Below are 22005 nucleotides of genomic sequence, written 5' to 3'. Positions count from 1 at the left end.
CACCCACACCACATGGACTGCAGCAGTTCAAGAAGGCAGCTCACCACCACCTTCTCAAGGGCAATTAGGGATGGGCAAAAAATGCTGGCCCAGCCAGCGAAGCCCCCATCCCATGAATGAATAAAAAAAAAAATAACCATCACTTCTCAAAAACTTCCAGAATTTTTACCATATCATCCTGTCCACCTTGGAAAGGTGAAGTGAATATATAAATGATTGAGGACAAACTTAAGTTAAAATCTAATTGACACAGACTAGACATTTGAGACTTACCCACACTTTTTGAGGATGGTGAATCAATACAGTGGTTGTCAGCTGTGCTGTTGCCTTTAGTGTGAAGGATCTTTCCCTTGTCTGTACAACTATGTAAAATATTTATCAGTTAGCTAATTCTTCCAGGATATTGAAAATTCAATGAGTCGTTAGTTATGAAAAGGTGAACAACAGATCTAAAGACATTCTATTTATATCAATCCTAGGAGTTCAGCACATGTAGAATAATAGAGACCTGGTAATAATTATAAGAGTAATTTATACCCATATTTTGGTCTATGATGCAAGGGGTAGCTTCAAAGACCAATGCAAGCAGCTCATCCTGTCTGTGCAGCTGAACATTGGATTAGCAGTAGATCAGTCAATCCCTCAAGCCTGATCTGCCATTAAATTAGGTCGTGGCTCACCTGTATCTTAACTCCATCTACCCACTTTGGTTCCATAACCCTTAATTCCCTTGCCTAACCAAAATCTATCAATCTCGGTCTTGAAATTTTCAACTGACCCTCAGCGTCAAGAGCTTCTGTGGGAAGAGAACATAAGAAAATAAGAAACAGGAGCTGGAGCAGTCCACACGGCCCATCAAGCCTGCTCCATCATCTTGGGCTTCAACTCCATTTTCCTGCTGGCTCCCTATATCCCTTAATCCCCTGAGAGATCAAAAATTTGTCTCTCCCAGCCTTAAATGGATTCAGTGATGGAGCATTCACAACCCTCTGGGGTAGAGAATTCTAAAGATTCACAATCTTTTGAGTGAAGTAATTTCTCCTCATCTCAGTCCTAAATGATCAGCCCCTTAACCTGAGACTGTGCCCCCGTGTTTTAGGTTCCCCGATGGATAGAAATAATCTCTCAGCATCTAGAAACATAGAAATAGAAGCAGGAGTAGGTCATTCGAGCCTGCTCCGCCATTCAATATGATCATGGCTGATCCTCTGTCTCAACGCCATAGTCCCGTTCTCTCCCCATACCTCTTGATGCCATTAGACACTAGAAATCTATCTATTTCCTTCTAAAATATACTCAGTGACTTGGCGTCCACAGCCTTCTGTGGTAGCGAATCCCACAGGTTTGCCACCCTCTGAGTGAAGAAATTTCTCCTCATCTCACTCCTAAATAGTCTATACCATATCCTGAGATTGTGACCCCTTGTTCTAGACCCCCCCAGCCAGAGGAAACATCATCCCTGCATCCAGTCTGTCCAGCCCTGCCAGAATTTTATATGTTTCAGTGAGATCTCCTCTCATTCTTCTAAACCCCAGTGAATATAGGCCTAGTCGGCCCAATCTCTCCTCATACAACAATCCTGCCATCCCAGGAATCAGTCTGGTCAACTTTCGCTGACTCCCTCTATGGCAAGTATATCCTTCCTTAGGTAAGGAGACCAAAACTGCACACAATACTCCAGGTGCGGTCTCACCAAGGCCCTGTACAGCTGCAGTAAGACATCCCTTGCTCCTGTACTCTCGCAATGAAGGCCAACATACCATTTACCTTCCTAGCTGCTTGCTGCACCTGCATGCTTGCTTTCAGTGATTGGTGTACAAGGACACCCAGGTCCCTCTGTACATCAATATTTCCCAATCCATCACCATTTAAATAAAACTCTGCCATTCTGTTTTTCCTACCAAAGTGGATAACTTCACACTTATCCACATTATACTACATCTGCCATGTAGTTGCCCACTCACTCAACCTGTCTAAATTTCCTTGAAGCCTCTTAACACCCTCCTCATCGCTCACATTCCCATCAAGTTTTGTGTCATCAGCAAACTTGAAAATATTACATTTGATTCCCTCATCCAAATCATTGATATATATTGTGAATAGCTGGAGCCCAAGCACTGATCCCTGCAGTACCCCACTAGTCACTGCCTGCCACTCCGAAAAGGACCCATTTATTCCTACTCTCTGTTTCCTGTCTGCTAACCAATTCTCAATCCATGCCAATATATTACCCCAATCCCATGTGCTTTAATTTTACACACTAACCCCTTATGTGGAACTTTATCAAAAGTTTTCTGAAAATCCAAATACACCACATCCATTGGTTCTCCCTTGTCTATTCTGCTAGTTATGTCCTCAAAATACTCCAGTAGGTTTGTCAAACATGATTTCCCTTTCATAAATCCATGTTGACTTTGTCTAAAACAGAATTACCTGGAAAAACTCAGCAGGTCTGCCAGCATCGACGGAGAAGAAAAGAGTTGACGTTTTGAGTCCTCATGACCCTTCAACAGAACTGAGTAATATTAGGAGAGGGGTGAAATATAAGCTGGTTTAAGGTGGGGGGGGGTGGGGGGGTGGTTGTAGGTCCCTACAACCACCACCCCCCCCACCCCAACTTCTCTCCCCCCACCCCCCACCCCACCTTAAACCAGCTTATATTTCACCCCTCTCCTAATATTACTCAGTTCTGTTGAAGGGTCATGAGGACTCGAAACGTCAACTCTTTTCTTCTCCGCCGATGCTGCCAGACCTGCTGAGTTTTTCCAGGTAATTCTGTTTTTGTTTTGGATTTCCAGCATCTGCAGTAGTTTTTTGTTTTTGACTTTGTCTAATCCCGTTGATATTTTCTAAGTGTCCTGTTATCACATCCTTTATAATAGACTCTAGGATTTTCCCTATCACTGATGTTAGGCTAACTGGTCTGTAATTCCCTGTTTTTCCCCTCCCTCCTTTTTAAATAGTGGGGTTACATTTACCACTTTCCAATTTGCTGGGACTGCTCCAGAATCTACAGACAAACTTTGGAAGATGACAACCAACGTGCCCATTATTTCCTTGGCCGTCTCCTCTAGTACCCCGGGACGTAGATTATCCGGCCCTGGGGATTTATCAGCTTTCAGTCCCATTAATTTCTCCAGCACTGTTTTTTCAGTAATACTATTTCCTCCAATTTCTCTTTCTCACTAGACCCTCAATTCCATAGAATTTCTGGGGAGTTATTTGTGTCTCCCTCCATGAAGACAGAACTAAAGAAATTGCATAATTGCTCTGCCATTTCCTTGTTCTCTATTATAAATTCTCCCATTTTGGACTGCAAGGGCTTCACTAATCTTTTTCTTTTTACTTACTTATAGAAGCTTTTACAGTCCTGTTTTATGCTCCTTGCAAGTTTACTCTCATACTCTATTTTTCACCTCTTAATCAATCTCTTGCTCCTCCTTTGCTGAATTCTAAGCTGATCTGAATCCTCAGGCTTGCTACTTTGTCCAGCAACTTTATATGACTCTTCTTCAGATCTAATACTATCCTTAATTTATTTTGTTAGCTATGGTTGGGCCACTTTTCCAGTTGTGTTTTTGTGCCAGAAATGAATATACACCTGTTGCAATGCATACATTAATTCCTTAAATATTAGCCATTGACCATCCACTGTCATGCCTTCTAATGAAGTTCCCCAATCTATCTTAGCCAACTCACACCTCATGCGTTTGTAGTTTATTTCGTTTAGATTTAGGACCCTACTTCACTTTCCAACCTAAGGAAAAATTTTATCATGTTATGCTTACTGTTCCCTAAGGGACCTGCACAACAAGATTATTAATTATACCTTCTCATTGCACAAAACCAAATCTAGGATAGCCTGTGCCCTAGTTGGTTCCTTGACGTACTGGCCTAAAATAAAACCATCTCGTACACACTGCAGGATTATTGCTAATTTGGCTTGCCCAGTCTATATGTAGATTGAAGTCACCCATGATTACTGTAGCACCCTTGTTACATGCACCTCTAACTTCCTGTTTAATACCATCCGCTACCTTATCACTACTGTTTGCAGGCCTATAGATAACTCCCACTAATGTTTTCTGTCCCTTGTTGCTTCTTAGCTCCACCCAGACTGATTCTATATTTAGATTTCCTGAGCCAATATCCTCTCTCACTATTGCACTAATTTCATCCGTAACTCACAATGCCACACCACTTCTTTTTCCTTTTTACCCGAATACCCTTGGATATTCAGTTCCAGCCTTGGTCACCCTGCAGCCATGACTCTGTAATCACAATCATATCATACCCGTTTACATCTATTTGCACTGTTAATTCATCTACCTTATTGCGAATGCTCCTTGCATTCTGATACAGTGCCTTTTGACTTATCTTTTTACGCATCTTTCTTTGAACTATGGCCCCATTTGCTGCTGGCCCTTGTTTCCTCTGCCTTCCACTTGTACTTTTTACTTATCAGTCTTTCATTCCTATCTTTGTTTCCCTCTCTTGTGCCTCCCCACTCAGGTTACCATCCCCCTTGCCACGCTAGTTTAAACCAGCCCCCATAGTACTAGCGAATGCCCCCGCGAGAATATTGGTCCCAGTTCTGCTGGGGTGCAACCCGTCCAGCTTGTACAGGTCCCGTCTCTGCCAGAATCAGTCCCAATGCCTCAGGAATCTAAATCCCTCCCTCCAACACCATTTCTCCAGCCACACATCCTTCCGGCCTGTTCTCCTATTCCTGATCTTGCTAGCACGTGGCCCTGGGAGTAATCCTGAGATTACTACCTTTGAAGTCCTGTTTTTGAATTTATTTCCTAGCTCCCTATATTCTGCTTGCAGGACCTCACCCCTCTTTTGACCTATGTCGTTGCTACTGATATGGATCACGACCTCTGGCTGTTCACCCTCCCCCTTCAGAATGTCCTGCAACTGTTCAGTGACATCCTTGACCCTGGCACCAGGGAGGCAACATACCATCCTGGAGTCAAGTCTGCGGCTGCAGAAACGTCTATCTGGTTCCCCTTACAATAGAATCCCCTATCGCTATTGCTCGCCCACTCTTTTTTTCTCTGCCCCACCCCACCCCAACCCCGTGTAGCTGAGCCACTCGTGATGCTATGGACTTGGTTCTTGCTGAATTCCCCTGAGAAACCATCACCCTCTAGCCATACCCAGAACAGAAAATCTGTTGGAGAGGGAGATGGGCCCAGGGGCCTATCTGCTCTACCTGCCTAGTGCTTTTACTCTGTCTGGCAGTCACCCATTCCCTTTCTGCCTGTGCACTCTTTACCTGCGGTGTGACCACTTCACGATGCATGCTATCCAAGAAGATCTCAGCCCTGTGGATGCTCCACAGTGACTCCAGCTGCTGCTGCAGCTCCGAAACGCAGATTTCAAGTAGCTGCAGCTGCAGACACTTCCCGCACTCGTGGTCACCATGGACACTGGAAGTATCCCTGACTTCTCATATCGCACAGGGGGAGCATTCCATTTGACCAAGCTGCCCTGCCATACCCTTACCCTTAAATTACTCCCTTTACTTTTACTTCCTCTAGTTTAGAGAATATTAAGGACAGTAGAAATGCTCACCAAGCCCTACTTACCAAGGCCACTGCTCTCCTTTCTGAGGAAAGGTAGAAAATGAAAGGATCACCTCCTTCCCTCTTCACCAAACTCCCTCACTCACCAAACTCCGACTGAAGCACTCAAATGCAGCCCAAGGCAGCACTGTAGATGGCCTGCTTTTATGCTCCCTGAATCTAGCTTCTTAAAACCTGTTTAAGCTAGTTATCCAATTAACTAGCTACAAGTAAAGCCTGAATGAGCCCTGTTTTAAAGCTGGACTAAAACTCACCTTCTCCCAACCCAAAGAGCAACTTTTAGTTAATTGCTTAATTAAAGAAAGACTAGGTTGTAGTTAGAAATTAACTTTTAAATTAAATTAACCCTTCAAACTCTCTCACTTGCTCACCAAACTCTGAATGAAGCACTCAAATGCAGCCCAAGACCCTCATCTACCCTATCAAACCCCTTCAGAATTTTGTACATTTCAATGAGATCGCTTCTCATTCTTCTAAACTCCAGAGAATATAAGCTCAATTTACTCAGCCTCTCATCATAAGACAATCCCCTCACCCCAGGGACAAATTTAGTGAACCTTCGCTGTACCACCTCCAATGCAAGTATATCCTTTCTTAAATGTGGAGACCAAAACTGCTCACAGTATCCCAGATGTGGTCTCACCAAAACCCTGTATAACTGTAGCAAGCGTTCTTTATTCTTGTACTCCAATCCCTTTGCAATTAAAGTGAACAGGCCATTTGCCTTCCCAATTGCTTGCAGCATCCTAACTTTTTGCATCCCTTGTAAAACACCCAGGTCTTTTTGAACATCAACATTTACAAGTTTCTCACCTTTTAAAAAATATTCTGCTTTTTTATTCTTATGATCAAAGTGAATAACTTCATGCTTCCCAGCATTACAGTCCATCGGCCATCGTGTTGCCCATACACCTAACCTGTCTAAATGTCTTTGCAGCCTCTCTGTATCCTCCCCACAGCTTACCATTCCACCTAGTTAGGTATCACCAGCAAACTTAGATACATTAATCTCTGAACCTTCATCTGAGTCATTAATATAGGTTGCAAATAGCTGAACAGCACTGATCCTTGTGGCACTCCACTATTCACTGCCTGTCAACTTGAAAAAGCCCCGTTTATGACCACTCTCTGCTTTCTATCCATTAACCAATCCTCTACCCATGCTAATATATCATCACCAATTCCATGAGCCCTTATTTTGCCAACTAACCTTTTGTGTGGCATCTTATCGAATGCCTTTTGGAAATCCAGGTATACTACATCTACTGGTTCCCCTTTATCTACCCTACTAGTTACATCCTCAGAAGCTCCAGATTTCCTTTATGTGAGGAAGTGCTTTCTGATATCACCTAGATTTAATTTTAAGATTTTGCCCCTTGTTCTTCAATTGCCCCACCAAAAAAAAAATTCGCTTTATTTACCCTATCAAATTCTTTATTATCTTAAACACCTGAATTAGATTACCTCTTATATCTTTGATATTCAGGGAAATACAAGCCTAGACTGTACAACTTGTCCTCATAATTTAACCCCTTTAACCCTGGTGATTCTGGTGAATCTGTGCTGCATCTTTTCTAAGGCCAATATATCCTTCCTGAGATGTGGTGCCCAGAGCTGTACACTGTACTCCAGACTGGGGGCAGAATTTTGCTGTCGGCGAGCAGGGGGCAGGGCCCACTCGCCGATGTGTAAAATGACGCAGGATGACATTGGGCGGAACCCCCGACATCATCCTGGTCCATTTAAATTTTCAGGAAGGCGGGGGCGCAGCAAAATCAGCTGCGGGCCCGCCGACCTGTCAATGGCCAATTGAGGCCATTGAAAGATCAATTAAAGTACTTAGTGTACCTGCCCGTCCAACCTTAAGGCTGGTGGGCAGGCCAGGAGCCCCGGCGGCAAACAGATAAAACATGAAACTTCATCCACCGGTGGGATGAGGTTTCATGCAGGGTTTAAAATTTTTTAATTAAGTTATTATGTTAATTATGAACATGTCCCATCTCGTGTGACATTGTCACATGAGGGGGACGTGTTAAGGATTTTTTTTTCTATTTTTAACGTTTTTAAAGCTGTGAGTGAACTCCCTGAGGCTGCACTTTGCCTCAGGGAGATGTGCGCATGCGCAAAAGAACGCATTCTCGCTTTTGGGGAATCCCCTCCACCCACACAGGAGGTGCATAGCGCTTCCCGCCGGAGGTCACGCTGGGCGGGCCTTAATTGGCCCGTCCATGTAAAATGGCGGCGGGGCCCACTTCTCCGGTGGGGATCAGCTCCTCGCCCGCCAGGGATTGGGTCAGGCCCGCCCACCCGACACGCAGAAAATCCTGCCCTGGATCTATCCAGAATTTTATATAACTGTAACCTAACATCTAGCACTTTGTCTTCCAACTCATTTGAGATAAAGGCCAATGCGCCATTAGCCTTTTAAGTTATTTTTTGTGGCCTTTCCAGTAGCTTTTAGTAATTTCTCTATCTGGAGCTCTCAATCTCTCTCTTCGCCCACAACTCCAAGCTTCTCACCATTTAAGAAATACCCTGATCTGTCTTTCTTAGGTCTAAGTTGGATGACCTCACACTCCCTCGCATTGAATGTCACCTGCCACTGTTTTGCCCACTCACTTAATCTTTCAATGTCCCTTTGTAACTTTCTGCCCCCATTTACACTATTTACTGTGCCCCCTAGCTCAGCAAACCTGATTTGTGTCTCTTTGTTCCTTCATCTAAGTCACGTAAGAGGCTCAAGGACCAATTTATATCGATCTTTGGACCTCTTGGTTTGGGTGTGCACAACCCAATCTAATTTTAATCCCAGCCGGAGGGGTGGCATATTGGTATTGTTACCCGACTAGTATTCCAGAGACCCAGGTTCAAGCCCCACCATGGCAGACGGTGAAATTTGAATTCACCATTGAATTGAATTCATCAGAAGTCTGATGATGACCACATTGTTGTAAAAGCCCATCTGGTTCATTAATGCCCTATTGACAAGGAAATCTGCTGTCCTTACCTACATGTGACTCCAGACCCACAGCAATGTGGTTGACTCTTAAAATACCCTCTGAACAAGGGCTATTACGGATGGGCGATAAATGCTGGCCTAGCCTGTGACACTCACATCCCACGAATGCAAAAAATAACTTCAAAGTGTTAATCAGATACACTAGGGGTCAACGTGGATCATGGTCAGCTGAGTTTTATGGAGGTTTTGTTAAGAGAGTTCTGTACTGAAAACATTCTCCATTAACTCTAGATGCCCATGAAATTCGGAATCTCAGAGAATAACTTACTTGGTGTGAGGCTGACATCCCAGTGATTGTGTTGTATTCAGGAAGGTACCTGGAGGACAAGGTCGGCAGGCTTGTTTGTAGTAATCGTCTTTATCTTAAAAAGACAGCATTGAGGGATTTAAATAAAGCTTTTATAACTTTTGAAAAGAATAGCACATTGGCACTTCTCCCCACCTCTTCCACACTCACTTCCTGCTCCCTCCACTGTCTTTCCCCTTCTGCCCAACCTCTGCTCCCAGCTCTGCCCTCCTGCTTTTCGCTGAACTAGAATGCACAGTAAATTCTCCTCCTGCTCCGTCACAAGTAAAACATCTCAGCCCTCCCACCATAAGAGACAAGACCCAGGGTGGATCCTTCCACACCTATGTGAGAATGCCAATTTGTGGTGAATTATTTGGAATTCCCCATCTGCTAAGAGTCATGCTTTGAGAGGAAATTTTAATCAGTCTCTCTGGACTGACAAAAGGAAAGGTGAGCTTGATTGTGTTTGATCCTTTGTGCAGCATGATATCTGCAGCATTCCAGCCAATCCTGTGTCCTGGTAATGTGTTTCCCAAGAACCTGACTTCCAGACACCACTGATTGATTTTAGACTGGGGTACACTGATTGATTATAGACTGGGGTACACTGATTGATTTTAGACTGGGGCACACAGATTGATTTTAGACTGGGGTACACTGATTGATTTTAGACTGGGGTACACTGATTGATTTTAGATTGGGGTACACTGATTGATTTTAGACTGGGGTACACTGATTGATTTTAGACTGGGGCACACAGATTGATTTTAGACTGGGGTACACTGATTGATTTTAGACCGGGGTACACTGATTGATTTTAAACTGGGGTACACTGATTGATTTTAGACTGGGGTGCACTGATTGATTTTAGACTGGGGTACACTGATTGATTTTAGACTGGGGTACACTGATTGATTTTAGACCGAAGTACACTGATTAGTTTTAGACTGGGATACACTGATTGATTTTAGACTGGGGTGCACTGATTGATTTTAGACTGGGGTACACTGATTGATTTTAGACTGAAGTACACTGATTGATTTTAGACTGGGGTACACTGATTGATTTTAGACTGGGGTACACCGATTGATTTTAGACTGGGGTACACTGATTGATTTTAGACTGGGGTACACTGATTGATTTTAGACTGGGGTACACTGATTGATTTTAGACCGGGGTACACTGATTGATTTTAGACCGAAGTACACTGATTGATTTTAGACCGGGGTACACTGATTGATTTTAGACTGGGGTACACTGATTGATTTTAGACTGGGGTACACTGATTGATTTTAGACTGGGGTACACTGATTGATTTTAGACTGGGGTACACTGATTGATTTTAGACTGGGGTACACTGATTGATTATAGACTGGGGTACACTGATTGATTTTAGACTGGGGTACACTGATTGATGTTAGACTGGGGTACACTGATTGATTTTAGATTGGGGTACACTGATTGATTTTAGACTGGGGTACACTGATTGATTTTAGACTGGGGTACACTGATTGATTTTAGATTGAGGTACACTGATTGATTTTAGACTGGGGTACACTGATTGATTTTTGACTGGGGTACACTGATTGATTTTAGACTGGGATACACTCATTGATTTTAGACTGGGGTACACTGATTGATTTTAGATTGGGGTACACTGATTGATTTTAGATTGGGGTACACTGATTGATTTTAGACCGAAGTACACTGATTGATTTTAGACCGGGGTACACTGATTGATTTTAGACTGGGGTACACTGATTGATTTTAGACTGGGGTACACTGATTGATTTTAGACTGGGGTACACTGATTGATGTTAGACTGGGGTACACTGATTGATTTTAGACTGGGGTACACTGATTGATTTTAGACTGGGATACACTGATTGATTTTAGACTGGGGTACACTGATTGATTTTAGATTGGGGTACACTGATTGATTTTAGACTGGGGTACACTGATTGATTTTAGACTGGGGTACACTGATTGATTTTAGACTGGGATACACTGATTGATTTTAGACTGGGGTACACTGATTGATTTTAGATTGGGGTACACTGATTGATTTTAGACTGGGGTACACTGATTGATTTTTGACTGGGGTACACTGATTGATTTTAGACTGGGGTACACTGATTGATTTTAGACTGGGGTACACTGATTGATTTTAGATTGGGGTACACTGATTGATTTTAGACTGGGGTACACTGATTGATTTTAGACTGGGGTACACTGATTGATTTTAGACTGGGGTACACTGATTGATTTTAGATTGGGGTACACTGATTGATTTTAGACTGGGGTACACTGATTGATTTTAGACTGGGGTACATTGATTGATATTAGTGCCTGAGTTGGGGCCTGCGCTCTTTCGCGTGCGCAGAAATCTCTCTGCGGCACAGAGGTGTCTCAGGGAGATTAGTTTAAGGTTTAAAAGTTTAAATAAAGGAAAGAAAATATTTTAGGACATGTGCCCTCGTGTGACAGTGTCACATGAGCTGGGACATGTCAAGGAACATTAATGAAAAAATGTATTTAATTTCTAAACTCTTCATGAAACCTCATCCCGCCCGTGGATGAGGTTCCATGAAAAATGCGAAGGCTGCCTGGGCTCTTCGCCTGCCCCGTCAACCTTAAGGTTGGACAGGCAGCTCAGTTAATAACTTTAATTGAAATTTAAATGGCCTTAGTAGGCCTTTGACAGGTCGGCGAGCGTGCAGTTGACTCGGGTGCGCGCCCGCCGAACTGAAAGTCTGAATAATGCGCCGTGACATCGGGACGCACGCCTGACATACCTGGAAAGTTTCGCTTCTTATCACCACATTTCTTACATTGTTCACACTTAGTTGGGTCTTCAGTAGTACAGTAATGATGGGGAGCACATTCACATTTCCGGTTTGTTGTACTGGTGCAAGGAACAGTCTGGACACTGTTACCTGTAAAGGAAAAGTAAAAGTAAGATAGTACTTGGGGTGGGGTGGGGTGGGGGTGGGGGGTGGAAATTAATGATAGATAATAATATACTTTATGACTGTGGCCTGTTCTTGTATTCAAATACCCCCAAAATATTCCATCAAAAGCTGCTTTAGGAAAGACTATGTGGAAGTTTGGGCTGTGTAAGTCAAAGGTATGATGGTTTGGAGGAAACATCATGAGGGGTTAGTGGACAGGAACATTAGGAACGGGATAAAGCCATTCAGCCTCTCCAGCCTGTTGCATCATCCAATTAGATCATGGCTGATTGCGCGTCATCTCCATTTTTCTGCCTTTGCTCCATATTCCTTGATAAGATGCTATCTCAGAAATTCTAGTGCTGCAGAAGTCCCTCACTGTAGCTGCCAGCCACAGATTGCAACATTCCTTCACCCATCCCCTCAATTATTCTGTTTCACCAGCAGCAAACATGCTCGGGTGGTCCCTACTTCTCTGATCCCAAACCAGGACACCTCTGTTGACTGATCTGAAAATGCTAGCAGGAAAAATGCACTGCAGCAACCCACCAAGCCTTCTTCACCAACACCGTCCAAATCTGTGACCTTTACCACCTTGAAGGACAAGGGCAGCAGACACATGGGAACACCCACCTGGAAGATCCCCCCCACAAGCCACTCACCATCCTGACTTGGAAATATATCGGCCGTTCCTTCACTGTCGCTGGGTCAAAATCCTGGAACTCCCTCCCTAACAGCGCTGTGGGTGTACCTACACTACAGGGACTGCAGCGGCTCAAAAATGTGGCTCACCACCACCTTCTCAAGGGCAATTAGGGATGGGTAATAATTGTTGGCCTAGCCAGCGACACCCACACCCCATAAATGAATAAAAAATAAGATCGGTCTTCTGTGCCTACACAACTTTACCAGGGAGACTTTAGTATGTTTGCATTTGAATAAACTACATGCAGTTTCAAGAGGATAGTGGCTTATTAAAGAATTTAAGCAGGTACTTGAGGGTTTTAACATTTACCTGTGCAGCGCCCATAGCATTTGCGACATTCTTGGAGGGAATTCTCCTTCTCGGTGTATGTTCCTTCCTCACATGGGGCACACTTCATCTGATTTTTGCTTGAATGTGCCTGAACCTTGTATTTACCTTTCACCAGGAGAAGAAGTATGTAAACCTTTGAATATTATATATCACCAATGCGCAGTGAAATACCTCGAAATATTTCACCCAATCTTTAGGTGCATTGACTGCAACCAGTTTACAGCCAATGAGGTCCTATAAAACAGCAGTGACCAGTTAGTCAATCTTGGCTGGTGTGGCCTTGGGAATGAATGCTGGTCAAGATCCCAGGAGAACTCCCTGCCCTTTTCAGTGCTGTTAGATTTTTTAGCAATCACTGGAATGGTTATTTAGGACCTATGAGTGGAACTTGAATCTATGACCTTCTGAACAAACTGGCACTGATAAAATATTAAGAATTGAGAAACGTACAAGTATTGGGTAATTCCAAACATTCTTACAGGCGGAAATAAACTGATTGTATTAGCGCGCAGAAAGATAATGATGACTCAAAGGTTATTTAGAAGGTCAGTGGAACATAATTATTTCCACAAATTTAGTTATGGCTAGTTGCACCACTGAAAACTAAACCCACATCACACAAGACACTATGGAACTTAGTTTACTGTTAAATAGCCAAATTAAAATAGTTTATTTACATGTCTACTAAAACGAATCAAAGGTTTGACAGGCTAGGAAAGGAGTTTACAGAATTACACAGAATGGGAACAACCATTCAAGCGGAATGGTCCATGCTGATGTTTACATTCCACATGAGCCTCCTCAAGTGGAACATCCCAACTATTGTTCCTGGCTGCAATGAATTAAATGAGCATAGACAAGGGGGCATTTTGGCCTGGACAATAATTAGTGCCTTTCAAAAGAAAGATTTGCATTTATATAGTGCTTTTCATAACCACCAGACGTCTCAAAGTGTTTCACCGCCAATTAAGTACTTTTTGAAGTGCAGTCACTGTTGTAATGTAGGAAATGCAGCAGCCAATTTACACACAGCAAAGTCCCAGAAAAAGCAATGTGATAATGACCAGATGATCCGTTCTTCTGAGGTTGATTGAGGGATAAACGTTGGACAGGTCACCAGAAGAACTCCCCCGCCCTTTAAATAACATTATGGAATCTTTTAGACGGTGGTGTAGCAGTACTGTCACCGGATTTGTAATCCAGAGGCCCAGGCTAATGCTGTGGGGTCACGGGTTCAAATCCCACTGCAGCAACTGGTGTAATTTAAGTTCAATTAATAAATCTGAATTCAAAGCTAGCCTCAGTAATGGTGACCATGAAACTATCATTGATTGTTGTAAAAACCCATCTGGTTCACTGATGTCCTTTAGGGAAGGAAATCTGCCGTCCTTACCCGGTCTGGCCTACATGTGACTCCAGACCCACAGCAACGTGGTTGACTCTTAACTGCCCCTCTGAAATGGCCTAGCAAGCCACTCAGTTCAAGGGTAATTAAGGATGGGCAACAAATGTTTGCCGGTGATGCCCGCACCCCTTGAAAGAATAGAATATTTGAGGTGGTTTGATATCCCATCCAAAAGACAGCAGGCCCAGCAGCGCAGCACTCCCTCAATACTGCACTAAAGCAGCAGCCATGATGATGGGCTCAAATTTTTGAAGCAGGGCTTGAACCCACAACCTTTCTGATTCAAGAGCAGGAATGCTACCACTACGCAAAGCCAATTGTATTGAAAGGGTATCTTGTGAATCTGGCACCCTCAGACTGAGGTCAAGTTATAACAGCACAGTCTTTCCCTCACCTGATATCTGGTTTCTGATATCTGTCAGTTTTCACAGCAAGAAACTCTTTTTATGTCATCAACCATTAACCGCAAAGCAAAAAAAAAACAAAACACATATAAACTCAACTAATAGTTTCATAACTAAATGGTTCTTTTACCTGGAGGACATTTTTGCGGAGAAACCTGAAAAATAGCAAGAAAATGACACATTAAGGCTTCAGACAGTGAATGAAAAGGAAGAGAAAATATCGATATTTTCTTCTTTTGAGGAAAAAAATGCATTCTTCAGGTGACTGAGAACATTGAGGGTGTACATGTTGCTTTAAGGGATCAGGCTGGGGCCATTTTAGTCACCGTTCTAAGCAGCCCCTCAAAAGTGAAGCCTATAGGAGCGCTTTGCCTTCAGTGGGGCTCATTCTGTGTTTAAGGCCCCATTTCATATTGTCTCTCTAACGTGTGAGAGCGAATCATTCTGGATAATAAGCAGTGGTTGTTGGACCTCGAGGGTTTGCCTGATCACTTATGTGAGGAATCCCTGACAGAGGTGGGGAGGAATATCGGCTCATGCATGGGCAATTTATCATGTTATGGCATAGCCGATGGTAAATGCTGAGCTGCTCAAATCCCAAAGGGAAACTTGAAACAACTACCACAACTGTTTTGCAATTTATATAAATTTCGAAATGCGTGCCTTGAATTCAGTAGTAATAAGACCACCGAGGCTTATGAGTTTCTTACAAAACTAAATTAAACCTTTATTAATAGAAGAAATTATTTTAAGTACGCACATAGATCTATAAATTACTATTACGATAACTTCTAAATCCCCTAGTTAATCTAACTACCAGTTACATCTTCGTTAAGGCAACAGTAAGACACATAGATTTTAAAAGACCCAGGCAAAGTAACACACAATACCCTGAAACAGTCGAATTCAAAGTGAGTTTTCTTGATTTCAGTTCTTTGTAGACAGCAGCTTGAGGTTTAGGTGCTGAAGGCTTTTCACACTTATTATATCTTAGAATGTCCTCCCTTGCACACAGCTTTTGCTCCTTTAACCATATTTCCCCCTTTGAATGCAAATTCCCATTGTTTCACTATGTCTTTGGACTTTACCTCTCTAATAATAAAAATCTCTCATAGTACCAATTTTACCAGTAATCTTTGGGGAAAATAAACACACTGTTTCTTAACTCCTCCTGGCTTAGTGAAACATTTCACCCCTCCTTTGAAATCAATGTAGTCTGGTTATTTAAAAATGCAAATGTTGCCTTTACACCTATGTTTACCTACTTAACATTTCAAATCTAGCTTATCTTCTGTTACATCAAAGCCTTCAGACCAGCTGCCTTTAATTCAATTAAGCCACACGCACACACACAGACGCCACTATTACTCTACTTTACAATAAATTCCAATAACATTATGAAAATTATCTTCCTGACATTCCCCTCCTTATTAAGAAATGAACTGTCATAATTTAAAAAGACGGCTTCATTTTTTGAACCCATCTTACATTACATCCTATACTTATTACACTATTACATTTCCAGATGCATGCATTAACATAACAATATATATACAAATCCTTGGTATCAACAGAAATCATTCTAGTCCAGTGTCCAGGTTTTAAATGTCCAATTTAAGCTTCAAACTCTTGACAATGCAGCTGCAATCAGATTTTCTTGTCCTGCTACACGTACAATCTGTAGATTAAATGGTTGCAGCAATAAACTCCATCTGAATAGCCTTGCACTTCTGTCTCGAAATTTGTCCAGAAACTTTAAAGGATTATGGTCTATATAAACAATTGTTTCTGATGAATTGTTTGCAACATAAATTTCAAAATGTTGTAATGCTAACACCAACCCCAGTCTCCTTTTCATTCATTGAATATCTTTTCTGTTGTACATTCAACTTCTATGAAAAATACCCCATCAGTTTTCAGTTCCAGCATCATATTCCTGTAACAGTACGGCCCCAATGCCTATATCACTTGCGTCAATGACCAACTTAAATTGCTTGGCGTAATTGAGTACGGCCAAATCTGGTGTTGTAGTTAATACAGTTTTCAAACTGTCAAATGCCGTCTGACACTCCTGTGTCCATTGAAACTTCTTCAAAGAAATTCTTGCTCTTTTTTAATAGTTCAGTCAATGGAGCAACCACTTGGCTAAAATTTGGTACAAATTTCCGATAAAACCCACTCATGCCCAGAAATCTCAAAACTTCTCGTTTTGTTGTAGACACGGGGAAATCCACGATGGCTTTGACTTTCACATCTCTCGGAGCCACCTTACCATGTCCAATGGTATGATCCAGGTATGTAACTTGTGCTTTTGCAGATTCACTTTTAGCCAAGTTCTCCATGAAATTAGCTTCTTGTAACCGAGTAAATAATTTTTCCAGACATTGTAAATGTTCCTCCCATGTCTGACTGAAAACGATCAAGTTGTCAATATAAACAGCACAATTGCTCAGTCCTGCAATTACCTTGTCAGCCTCTGCAGGTGCATTTTTCATACCAAATGACGTGACTTTAAACGGATATAGTCCATCTGGGGTCACAAAAGCCGCAATCTCCTTTGCTCGCTCCGATAACCGTGCTTGCCATATCCTCTTAGCAAGTCTATCTTTGTGATAAATTTTGCTTGTCCCACTTTCACAATACAATCTTCCAACCGTGATATATATGAATCTGCGTTTGTCACCGCATTCACCTTTCAATAGTCCACACACAGGGTGGAATTTTCCCAGAATTGCACTAAATGCTGCAGTGGGCGGGTAAAATGGAGTCCTACCCGCCGACGAAAATGGTGGGTTTTCACGCCGTCTCGTCCCGAGTATGGAGCACTTGGCGGCCCTTTGGTGCCTCTGCGTTGCTTGCATCGGCAGGGAGGCTAGGAGCCCGACCCCCCAATCATATCACTGTGGCTGTGCCTGATCTGTCTCAGTTGCAAAGGCATGGTCAGTTTATACAGGTGTCCCTAATGCGTGGCCACTTCCCTCGCTTACCCTGACCTCCACCTCGATTGCCTGTGTGCGGGGTGCAGCCCCCCGACATCACCCCACCCCCCCGCACGCCTCAACAGTCGCCTCTGAGCCTGGCCAGCGCTTTCCCCACCCCCCCCCCCCACCCCCCGCCCCCAGCACCCCTGAGGCCTGTAAACAACAGGCAAGCCACCTGCGTGCTGTTGTGAAATGCATCGGCGTTCTTTCCCACCGACGTGGACAGACGATACGGCGTGGTTCCGAGAGCCTGGCGGGATGGCCTTTTAATTATACGGTGATGCATTACAGTTAGCTCCCTGCCGACTGATGGTGGGAAACGTGACCCGCCATCAGCGGGCTGAGCGGACAATCACGTCCTGCCTTCACGCCATCATGAAGCAGGTCACGCCATATTTCCCGCGCACGCCACCCATCACGTCCGCCGCCAGCGAGCTCAGAAAATTCCGCCCACGCTCTTTGTGTCCCATCCGGTTTCGGTATCAGCGCAATAGGCGACCTCCAGTTACTGCAACTAGATTCAATGATATCATTTTGAAGCATGAATTTGATTTCTTTCTGTCTTTGTGATAACTTTGCCGAATTTAACCTCTAAGGATGTGGCCTTAGTGAAGATGAAACTTCTACACATGCATCATCAATAGCTAAATTTGTCCTTCCCAGATTATTCCCACAAATATCTTTGTGTGATTGCAATAGCTTCTCCAAATCACTTTGACACTTGCCTGGAAGGTAACTCAATATTGCATTTAAATTTTCAAGTACCCCCCTCATTATCCAGTTTGATGAGAGGAAAATCAATTTAAGAATCCTGCATTTCTACTTCTTTCTCATTATCTACCACCACTAACACCTCCTTTTGGTCCTCTTTCCTGTAAAAGTACTTATTAAGCACATTTACATGACACACCCTCTGCTTCTTTCTTCTATCTGGAGTGTTTACTAAATAATTTACTTCATTCAATTTCTTTTCAATCCTATAAGGCCCACTAAACCTTGCCTTTAACAAGTCACCCAGTACTGGTAACAGAGCTGGCACTTTCTCCCCAGTATCAAAACTATGAGCTGTAGCTTCCCTGTTTACCTTCACATTCATCACTTGCACTTTAAATATTCCCTAGCCAACTCACATGCTCCGTCCAATCTCTCCTGAAATTTGATACATAATCCAGGAGAGTTGTTTCTGAATTTTGACCCACCAATTTCTCATGAATCAATTTCAGTGGTCCTCTCACCTCATGACCATAAACTAGTTCAAAAGGACTAAAACCAGGCAATGCATTAGGAGCGTCCCTAATAGCAAATAACAAGAATGGAATTCCGCATCCCAATCCTGTGGATAATCCCGACTATATGCCCTCATCATAGATTTTAGAGTTTGTTGCCAAATCCCCTTGTGATTCATGATGATTAGCTGTTTACTTAAATTGTTTTATCCCCAAACTGTTCATTACGTCCATAAGTCACTGTGACATGAAATTTGAACCCTGATCTGATTGTATTTCTTTAGGTAAACCATATATTGTAAAAAATTTAGTTAATTCTTCCATAATTTTCTTTCTTGTAATATTTCTCAAAGGTATTGCCTAAGGGAACCTGAAGACACATCCATTATTGTCAGTAAGTACTGATTTTCGCTTTTAGTCTTAGGGAGGGGTCCTACACAATCAATCATGACCCTAGCAAAAGGTGGAATGGGAATTAAAGGTGCCGGCTTAATCACTGCTTGTGGTTTCCCTATCACCTGACATGTGTGATGTATTCTACAGAATTTGATTACTTCCCTATGCAATCCAGGTGGAAAAAATATTTTTGTATCTTCGTCTGTGTCTTTCTAATTCCTAAATGTCCCCCCATTGGAATTTCATGAGCTATCCTCAGAAGTTTATTTCTAATGGTATTACAATCTGATGCACCTCCCTCCAGCTTTCATTTTCTGAAGCATGATGAGGCCTCCATTTTCCCAGTAAAACATTACCCTTAAGGTAATAACATTCTGGAATACACTTTGCCTCTGTTTCTGGGTAAGCTGTCTGATATAAATGTTTTATTTGCAAATCCTTTTTCTGTAACTCCACTAACCGTCTTGAGTTAAACACTTCAGCTGAATTGTCCTCTGTTCCTTCCTCCTGAACAATGTTGCCAAACACAGTGCCAGTTAATTGGACTTCCACACCTTCCCTCTGCCTTTGAACTTCCTGTTCCTCTTGTTTCAATCTATGAGCCTGTGATCTCATTATCACACAATCTGGAAACAATCCAGGATGGACTCTCTGCAACACTTCTACAGGCTGCTCAACTACCATAGGCATCACCCACATCTGTGATCCAGCTATAACATTACCCAAAATAGATTGAACCCCGGCAATGGGCAATTTTTCCATTACTCCAACAATCACCTCACCTGTTTTCCACTTACTCTTTAAATTTATCTTCCACAATGGAATAGGTTTAGCATCTCCATGAACCCCACTTACTATCACCTGTTCCTGAAATACCCCCTCTAAACAACAAATGTCACTATCCCACAACATTAAGGATTGACTAGCCCTTGTATCTCTTAAAATTTTAACATCTTTACTACTCCACCCTGTACACATGGAAAGACTTTCTCTTTGCAAACAAAATCTTTAAACATTTCTGTAACCTGCTCCTCAGAATTCACTTGGGTAAATTGTGAACACAGTCCCACTTCTTTACCTATCACTGATTCTTCCTGTTTTAACCTGTACACAAACCATTGGTTTTTCCTGTGCCTGAACCTTAGAACCCACAGTACTTTTACTTCCAGAACTTTGCTGCACCCCTATAATTCCAACAGATTTTCCCTGTAATTTCCAACATCCTGACTTCATGTGTCCAACTTTTTTACAATGAAGACACCTCAATTTTCAAATGTCACTTCTGGCCTCAGCACTTTCCTTTTTATTCTGAGAAAAAGCTTCCTGAGAATTTTCATCTGCTCCTTCTCTTCCCTGACTATCCACCTTCCTTTCACCTTACAACTTTCTACCCTTCTCTGATTTAAAAGGGTGACAAAAAAAGGTTTGGCTCAATGAACTAACTCATAATTATCAGCTATCTCTGCTGCTTGTCTTACCCTTTGAACCCTTTACTCCTCCACATGAGTTCTCACTACTGAAGGAATTGAATCTTTAAATTCTTCCAAAAGAATGACCTCTCTGAGAGCTGTCTCTATCTTTAATGCCCATATCCACCAGTCAAAATGACTTTATTTTACTCTCTCAAACTCAATGTAAGTTTGCCCAGGCTGTTTTCTCATATTCCTAAATGTCTGCCTGTATGCCTCAGGAACCAACCCACATGCACTCAAAACAGCCTTTTTTTTAACACTTCATAGTTCAACGACATTTCTTCTGATAGTAAAGCATAAAGCTCATGTGCTCTACCCACCAACCTGGATTGTAACAACAATGTCCAGATTTCCTGTGGCCATTTCATCTGTTTAGCTATCTTCTCAGATGAAATAAAGAATGCTTCAACATTTCTTTCCTCAAACTTTGGAAGAGCTTTTACAAATTTGGACATCTCCCCACTGGGTTCTGATCTGGAAATAAATCCTTCCTCACCTGCTGGCATCTCTTTTTTAACTGCTTGTATTTTAAGCTGGAAATCTCTCTCTCTCTTTCCTCCTTTTCTAACCTTGCCATTTCTAATTCCCTTTCTTGTTTTTTTTCTCTCTCCTGCCTTTCTGCCTGTTCCCTTTGAAATGCTCTTTCTTTTTCTGCTGCCTCTAGTTCCAATTTTTTCATTTGCAACTGAATTTGAGCCCATTCCAATGACCCACCCCTTGGAGAACTCAGTCTCTTGGGTATTCCTTCCAATTTCAAGTGCTGTACTATACCTTCAATTATGATTGATTTCTTTGCCCCTGCAGGTAATCCCAATTGTAACTTATCTGCCAATTCCATTAACTTAACTTTATTTACTTTTTGTAAACCAGCCAAAGTTATAGCTTCAACTCCCAGACAAGTCTTAGCAACTGCCCAAGCCATATTGCAGTCTCACCACTTAAAAAAAAACCTCACACCAACTCTTGAATTCAAAGTGCTTCTCGTACTCGTAACCTTAAGATTCACCAACTCCAACCCGATCAAGAAGTTTCAAATATATCCCGGATGAGCCCCCAATTTTGTTATGGCACAGCCGATGGTAAATGCTGAGCTGTTCAAACCCCAAAAGGAAACTTGAAAGAACTGCCTCAACTGTTTTGCAATTTGTATAAATTTCGAGATGCGTGCCTTGAATTCAGTAGTAATAAGACCACCGAGGCTTATAGGTTTCTTACAAAACTAAATTAAACCTTTA

At 42.4% G+C, this 22005-nt stretch overlaps 1 protein-coding gene across 1 annotated transcript in view; it reads right to left on the bottom strand.

Moving 5' to 3' along the window:
• LOC144690363 (uncharacterized) overlaps positions 1-22005 on the bottom strand; it is a 66168-nt gene that overhangs the window by 27830 nt on the left and 16333 nt on the right. Inside the window, exons 2-6 of the mRNA XM_078557788.1 lie at positions 14826-14850; positions 12866-12991; positions 11695-11835; positions 8879-8972; positions 274-362 (exon numbers count right to left, since the gene is read on the bottom strand). Of these exons, the coding sequence (XP_078413914.1) occupies positions 274-362; positions 8879-8972; positions 11695-11835; positions 12866-12991; positions 14826-14850 (475 nt within the window). The remainder of the gene's footprint in view (positions 1-273; positions 363-8878; positions 8973-11694; positions 11836-12865; positions 12992-14825; positions 14851-22005) is intronic.

The sequence above is a fragment of the Cetorhinus maximus genome, chromosome 15 (genome assembly GCF_964194155.1).
Source record: "Cetorhinus maximus chromosome 15, sCetMax3.hap1.1, whole genome shotgun sequence".
Classification (NCBI taxonomy): domain Eukaryota; kingdom Metazoa; phylum Chordata; class Chondrichthyes; order Lamniformes; family Cetorhinidae; genus Cetorhinus; species Cetorhinus maximus.
The sequence above is the reverse complement of the archived record's forward strand: the minus strand, read 5'-3'. Positions and strand labels throughout refer to the sequence as shown.